Here is a 7,500-nt window from a genome sequence, read left to right as displayed (position 1 = left end):
TATCTGACAGAGACCCAAACTAATATCCACACAGACCATTAATCTTCTGGAGAATTCCGCCAAGCAAACCCACCCCGCTACTCACCTGCTGGAAGAGCCACACGAGAGAGAGAGAGAGAGAGAGAGAGAGAGAGAGAGAGAGAGAGAGAGAGAGAGAGAGAGAGAGAGAGAGAGAGAAAGAAAGAGAGAGGGGGGAATGCTAACCATCTACACTCCATCAACTGGCAAACGAGAGAACAAGTGATGACTGCAGAGGGGGGGCTACCATGACAAAATCAGCAAGAGGAAACAAAAACAGCTTTAAAAGGAACTAAAGTAAAGGAGAAGTTAAGGAGAGGAAGAGGCAGACAGTCAGACAGAGAACATAAAAAAAAGCACAAAAAAATGAAAAAATACAAAATGATAAAAGAAAGAGTGCAAGTGAGCGAGAGAAGTGGAAAAAAACAGAGATAGATAGACAGACAGAGAGGAAGGGAGGGAGAGGGGGAGGGAGGGGTGTGGAGCGTGGCGTTGTCCAGGAGCGGTTATCTTCCGACAGCGCTGGCAGGTGGGCTGCCTGCGGCAGCATTAGCAGAGTGCCAGGGTTAGCGAGGTGTGCTAATGCGCCTGACAGGCCGCTGACGCCGACGCCGGCACACACTCCCCCCACCAAACACACACACACGGCCTAATGGCTGCAAGGCTCGCCGCGCCTCAACGCCAATTCACATGCAAATGTGTGTGTGTGTGTGTGTGTGTGTGTGTGTGTGTGTGTGTGTGTGTGTGTGTGTGTGTGTGTGTGTGTGTGTGGAGGCGTCAGGGAAAGATGTAGCGGGCACTTTCGCCAGACATGATATGCCATTAGTATCAAGGCGGATTTCCGTAATTCCGTTAAAAGTGCAGAGACTCCTGTAATTTCCCCCCATCTCTCTCTCTCTCTCTCTCTCTCCACCTCTCCTTCCTTCCCTCCCTCTGTCCTCGCTCCGTGGACAGAGAGGAAAGAGTGACACGCATCGTAAAAGAACGAGAGCATGGAGAAGGAAAGTGGGAGAGATAGAGACATAGAAAGAGAGAGGGCAGAAGGAGAGAGAAAAAACTGCGAGCGAGCACACTTTACACTGTCACAGTGTGCACGAAGCAAAAGAGAAACACTTTTATTGGAATTGTGTCTTACAAGCTGAGAAATCCACCATGGAATTCACATAATGGCTGATTAGGCCAGCCGCCCAGGGAGAACACACACACACACACACACACACACACACACACTGGTCTCTAAAGCGCTAATTAAAGGTGCTGTGTTCGCGGGGCGTTGAGAGAGGTATGAAACATTTAAGGAGGAGAGAAAAGAGCTCCTGCAGATTCACAACTTAACTTGCTGCCCCAGGAGTGATACACTGCTCAGGGCACACACACACACACACTTCTGCCACTGAGGTCATGCTGCTTTTAGGCCTCAGACAGACAGACACAGACACAATCCAAAACTAAACCTTTACACAAACATATAAATGCCTAAACATCCCAGGAAATGAGGGCCAAACACAAACACACAGGGACACACACACACAAACAGTGTATTCTACTGTAGGACATGAACAAAATAGCTTTGTGTGCAAGTCCATTTTAAAAGGCATCCTTCCTTCAGTTTAAAGAATCATCACAGCTAACCAAAACTCAAGAAGAAACGACTGAATCCAGTCAGTGCTTTTGCAGTAACATGAGCTTGAAACCACACACACACACACTTACCCTCTAGACGGCCATGCTTTGCCAGCGAGCGCACCAGAGTCATGTATTTGTTGGAATCCAGCGCAACTGATGAGTCCTTACGAGAGCTACACAGCAGGAACAAACAAACAAACAAACAATAAAAAACAAGAAAAACAAACAAACATGCCGCATTCACTCTTATGTAATATTTATGAGACACAGAGGAGAGAGAAAAACAGATGCAAGAAATAAAAAGCTGGAGCGTGTGATTAAGGGCACATTCACACGAAACTGTCTGGTCTGGACCCGAGTTTGTTATTTTTGCTAATGTGAACGCAGTCTACCGAACCCGGATATGGACCAGAGTCCGCTAGAAAACGGTGGCATGGGGGACGGTTTGTTAGAACTCCGGTGCAGTTCCTAAACCAGGAAATAAACTGCTGTTTTTGCGACGTTGCCAAGCGATATTGGTAAAAAGAAGCTAGTGTTTATGACATAAATGGACCCAGGTCCGCAAACAACAATGTAATGTGAACAGAGACCAGCTGGGTCAGGGCTAGGGGTAATGTTTCAAGACAATGTTTCACGATTCTCGTGAGATTTGTCGGGACGCCGTTCTTGAAGTTTCAAGGATGGTTTTCTCGGTAGCGACTCGCTATGTCTATGCTGTATAGCTATGCTAGGGGAGCTATTTGCCTGTTACAAGTTCGTTTACCATCAATTTGGCTTCGTAAAGGTGTAAATCTAGCATAGTGTACCTTTAAGACCAGTGCTGCAGCATCTCATATGAGCTGCAACTAGGGATGTAACGGTATGAAAATTTAACCTCACGGTTATAGTGACCAAAATTATCACGGTTTTCGGTATTTTTAAAAGTGTGTTCAATATGTTCAGAAAGCACTGATAGGCCTACACAAGCTGAAATAGTTTCAAAAAGTGTCCCGTTCAGTTTTTCATGTTTAATTGGCTATGTGCTTATCGCTTAACTTACCCTACCATGACTTGGAGGTTGCTATTACTGTTATTTGGATCCAATGAGTGAGACCAGGCTTGGAATTTCACCATTCTGGGGGCAAGGCCACTTGGCCTTCAGTTGGGCATATTTGGTGGAGGGCACCAAGCCACATAGGCTATAAAAATTATCAAAGTTGCCTGCATCACTGTATGAAACATTACAAAAACATGAAACATGACAAACATGTTCATGTATTGAACAATTCTCTACAGTGTACAGAGGATTGAACAATAAGCACAGTTCAGCTTTAAGAAACTAAAATAGCCTAGATGCATGCTTAGCATTTTGTGATCTACTTTCAAAAACTTTTAGTCTGCTGTCCTCTGATTTACCGATATCTAGGCGATATTTGTAACATTTATTTTGTATTTGGCCCGTTATGAAATCATGTGGAACAATTTAAACACATTGTAAAACTTAAAGCCCAAATTTGGAGACATCCATGCATGTCGAAATTTACTGCAAATTCAACTGGATTACTCTGGAACGGCTAACTGTACAGGGGACTGCTTTACATCTTTGTGTTCGGTAAGGTCTGCTGTTTATTCTGATATATGGTTTGTCATGTGTTAAACAAAAGGTTCGTGAAGTATTGCACCGAGAGGAATGGGTAGGGAGATGGACGAAACCCTTCAGTAGAATTTATGATTAAATTTAATTATATTATTTACTTTTCTCGCAAACCGTTCACCACAGCAATTGGCGGCTAACATTGTTTAAAAGCTGAGAAAAAGCTCTTTCATGTGATGTCTGTGTGATGAGTTGGCTACTTCGCGAGTAGTTCAACTGAGAAGAATAGGGTGAATTTAGACGACTTTCTTTCTTGGCGCTGTCACTTTCTCCACCGCGAAAACACTAAATTAATTTGGCGCTGTGAATGCTAAGATTATTTTGACAGGCCATAGGCTAAATAAAAATCGCTATTAGTAGGACGCGAAAAGCAGAATATTGAAAGAAGGGCACCAAGGCCACCGTGGCCTGTAAACCTCTGATTTTCAAAGGGACATCACGCCAACGCAAGGGCAACGACGTACACCGTGAAATTCCTCCCTGAGTGAGACCAAAGTGACCGTGAAAAATGTTTCCCGCCTTTTAAAATCAGCTGTAGCCTAATCCAAATTGCAGTTAAAACCATCAATTAGACAACAGAATCAGTAGGGTACCAATTTTGCTTCATTGTACCAGGCCTACTGTATGTCAAAAAGCAGGCCTCGGATGAAGCTGGGAAGGATTAAACACACGGGTTTCAACACCGCGGGTAATCAACCGCGGATAATTATGATATTTCAAAAGAAAACGGTAATGGTTATCGTCAACATTTTTATCACGGTTTATCATTATACCGGTAATCGTTACATCCCTAGCTGCAACCTATCAAAAGCTGCTTGGGTAAAGCGGGTGACAAAAGCATGAACTAGTTGTTCCGTATCTGCATGTGAAAGAAATGGCTGTACTTTTGCAATGTTTCTGAGGTGATAAAGCATTTTTAGTGACAGAGCAGATATGTGATTTTAGGTTCAAATCAGGGTCCAGGAAAACACCAAGATTTTTTTTATAAGGGGCATTTATTCCAGTGATTTTACAGTCTCGTTCATTCCTTGGACCACAGAGGCCCTGGTCTCAGATGTGGAATTAGGCCTGCCTGCCTGCCTGCCTGCCTGCCTCTGTGTTTGTGTGTGTGTGTGTGTGTGTGTGTCTATGCATTTTTAATGTATAGCCCTACTGCATGCTGCCCATTACAAAACACTCACACTGTCCAAAGCATTTGCGCTGATTTATAAACTTTCTTTGATTTAAATGCACCACTCGGCCCACACCCCCACTCCACGCCACCCGCGACTCTGCTGTCACTTGGTGACCATCTCCAGGTGACAGTATCTCGGATACGAGCGGCAGCTTGAAAGCCTGCCCGGGCGGTGGAAGTGGCACATTACATTGCATTCCCGCATCCCCGGCTCGATTTCGCTGTGTGTGTGTTAATCTTTAATGACCTGCCGGACAGTCTAATGTGGAGAATGAGGGCCGAGCAGCTTGTGTGTGTGTGTGTGTGTGTGTGTGTGTGTGTGTGTGTGTGTGTGTGTGTGTGTGTGTGTGTGTGTGTGTGTGTGTGTGTGTGTGTGTAAAAGTGTGTGTGTGTAAAAGTGTGTGTGTGTGTGTGAAAGAGTGTGTGTGTGTGTGTATGTGTGCATGTGTGTGTAAAAGTGTGTGTGTGTGTAAAAGTGTGTGTGTGTGTGTGAGCCTGAAAGAGTGTGTGTGTGTGTGTGTGTATGTGTGCATGTGTGTGTAAAAGTGTGTGTGTGTGTGTGTGTGTGCATGTGTGTGTAAAAGTGTGTGTGTGTGTGTGTGTGTGCATGTGTGTGTAAAAGTGTGTGTGTGTGTGTGAGTTGCTTTTTTCTTTGTTTTGTTCCGTTTTGCTTCCTTATCGCCAACACAACTCACATTTCTCTCTTCAGGTTCATGGCCTCATCTACATTGTCATGGCGACAGCAGAGATTGATCAGGGCGGCGTATCCCCCGATCGCCATGTGCTCCTCGTTCTGAGTCTTCAGCTCCAGAGCACGGTCCAGTTTCTGAGCCGAGAGAGGGAGAGAGGGAGAGGGAGAGATACAGAGAGAGAGACAGAGACAGATATATACAGAGAGAGAGAGAGAGACAGAGAGATGGGGGGGGTAAAAAAGGGTGAAAAAAATGAAGGGATAAAGAGAGAGTAGTGAAAGAGAGAAGACAAGAACTTTCGGTTACACTTTACTTGAAGGTATCTACGTAAGAGTAACATGACACATGTCATAAACATTACAGAATAAACAAGTCATAAGATTTATGACATAACGCTTCAATCACTCACTTCTGTCAAGTGTCATTCGGTTTTTATCATGACAAGTTAGGGTTAGGGTTATGACAGTGTCATGTCACTCTTATGTAGATACCGTCAAGTAAAGTGTTAGCGAACTTTCTCTCTCAGATCAACTGATCATGAGACTGCATACTGCTTGAACTGAATGCTGGTCCAGGTGTAATCGGTACAAAAGCACAAACGTGGTCACAACATAATGAGTGACCGTGCAACAAAGGCATCAGGGAGAGAAAGACCCTGAAGGAAAGAGAGACAGACAGACCAGAGAGACAGACAGGCAGAGAGACAGACAGAGAGACCAGTGCTATATTTTCTTTCTTTTGTGACACTACTGGCTTTGGCAACACTGTATCCAAACAGTCATGCTAATAAAGCTCCTTTGAATTTGAATTTGAATTTGAGAGAGACCAGAGAGACAGACAGACCAGAGAGACAGACAGGCAGAGAGACAGAGAGCTAGACGGATGGGGTAGTACCTCCTCTGTACAGAGTGTCTGGATGAGCTGTTTGAGGATGGTGTTGACGGGCTTCCCTTCAGCCTTCAGCTCAGACAGACGCCCCTCCAGCATAGCAAGCTTACCCTCCACACCCTACACACACACACACGTTTTGGTATACAGTATGCCTTATTTGCTGTTTAGCACTGTAACACTGTCAACAGCTAGATTTCATATACATAAGGGGCAGAGGACACATGAACTCTGACCTTTGGGACACGCATCTCCATGGAGCCAACAGATTCTTTGTTGTCGACCAGGATTATGACGTCCTGAAGAACAACAATGCAGAGCAAAATTATTCACCAAGAGGAACCAAAGAGCAGCAACACTAATGTGCAAACACCCCCGCCACACACACACACACACACACTTGAAAAGGCTGTACCTTGATGAGCTCGGGGACGTGGTAGGAGTCGAGCAGGTTGCGGATGCCCCTGTACACAGTCACGGGGATGGAGATATTCTGAAGAGCGACATTCAAATTAGAACAGAAACTACACACGCCATCAACTACTGACTTGCAACAGAAAAATACCTTACTGTTGCCACTACCATCACCATCATTACTCCAGTGTTTCCACTCATGTTGCTGCTAATGGTTCCTTTCCTGGCTGTTACTGCTACTGGTTCCACACTTGTTATTCCAACTGGTTCCACTCCTGTTACTGCTACAGGTTCCACTTCTGTTCCTAGAATGGTTCCACTCCTGTTCCTAGAATGGTTCCACTCCTGTTCCTAGAATGGTTCCACTCCTGTTCCTAGAATGGTTCCACTCCTGTTCCTAGAATGGTTCCACTCCTGTTCCTAGAATGGTTCCACTCCTGTTCCTAAAATGGTTCCACTCCTGTTCCTGCTACTGTGTCTACGCCTATGGGTACTCCTTTTTACACCTCCAACTCCTCCTCATACACCCACTCCTGCTGTTTCTCCTCCTTCTTTATACTCCTGCAACTATTCCTGCCATTTCTCCTTCTCCTGCTATTAATACCAGTACTGGTAGAAAAGAATTAGAGACCGCAAAAATGACACATTAAATGCTATAGCAAAGGTGTGTAAATGTGATGTGCATTTGTGTTGTTTGTGCAAATGTGTGAGAGATTTGTGTGTGTGTGTGTGTGTGTGTGTGTGTGTGCAAGAGAGATTGTGTGTGTGTGTGTGTGTGCAAGAGAGATTGTGTGTGTGTGTGTGTGTGCAAGAGAGAGTGTGTGTGTGTGTGTGTGTGCAAGAGAGAATGTGTGTGCAAGAGAGAATGTGTGTGTGTGTGTGTGTGTGTGTGTGTGTGTGTGTGTGTGTGTGCATGCATGTATGTGTGTGTGTGTGTGTGTGTGTGTGTGTGTGTGTGTGTTTTGCTGACCAGGCTTTTGAGCTGGGTAAAATACTGCCGCAGCGTGTCCTCATTAGCCTGCACCTCTGAAGAGCCCATGCCGTCAATCAGGTTA

The 7,500-nt window shown here is 45.0% G+C and overlaps 1 protein-coding gene across 2 annotated transcripts in view; it reads right to left on the bottom strand.

Annotated features, from left to right (window-relative positions):
• lrpprc (leucine-rich pentatricopeptide repeat containing) overlaps positions 1–7,500 on the bottom strand; it is a 69,715-nt gene that overhangs the window by 39,268 nt on the left and 22,947 nt on the right. For both annotated transcript variants that reach the window (XM_048269093.1, XM_048269094.1), the window contains exons 17-22: positions 7,416–7,500; positions 6,447–6,524; positions 6,268–6,330; positions 6,038–6,151; positions 5,147–5,277; positions 1,732–1,817 (exon numbers count right to left, since the gene is read on the bottom strand). The exon at positions 7,416–7,500 is cut by the window's right edge and continues 22 nt beyond it. In XM_048269093.1, coding sequence (XP_048125050.1) covers positions 1,732–1,817; positions 5,147–5,277; positions 6,038–6,151; positions 6,268–6,330; positions 6,447–6,524; positions 7,416–7,500 — 557 coding nt within the window. The remainder of the gene's footprint in view (positions 1–1,731; positions 1,818–5,146; positions 5,278–6,037; positions 6,152–6,267; positions 6,331–6,446; positions 6,525–7,415) is intronic.

Source organism: Alosa alosa, chromosome 18, assembly GCF_017589495.1.
Source record: "Alosa alosa isolate M-15738 ecotype Scorff River chromosome 18, AALO_Geno_1.1, whole genome shotgun sequence".
NCBI lineage: Eukaryota > Metazoa > Chordata > Actinopteri > Clupeiformes > Clupeidae > Alosa > Alosa alosa.
The sequence above is the reverse complement of the archived record's forward strand: the minus strand, read 5'-3'. Positions and strand labels throughout refer to the sequence as shown.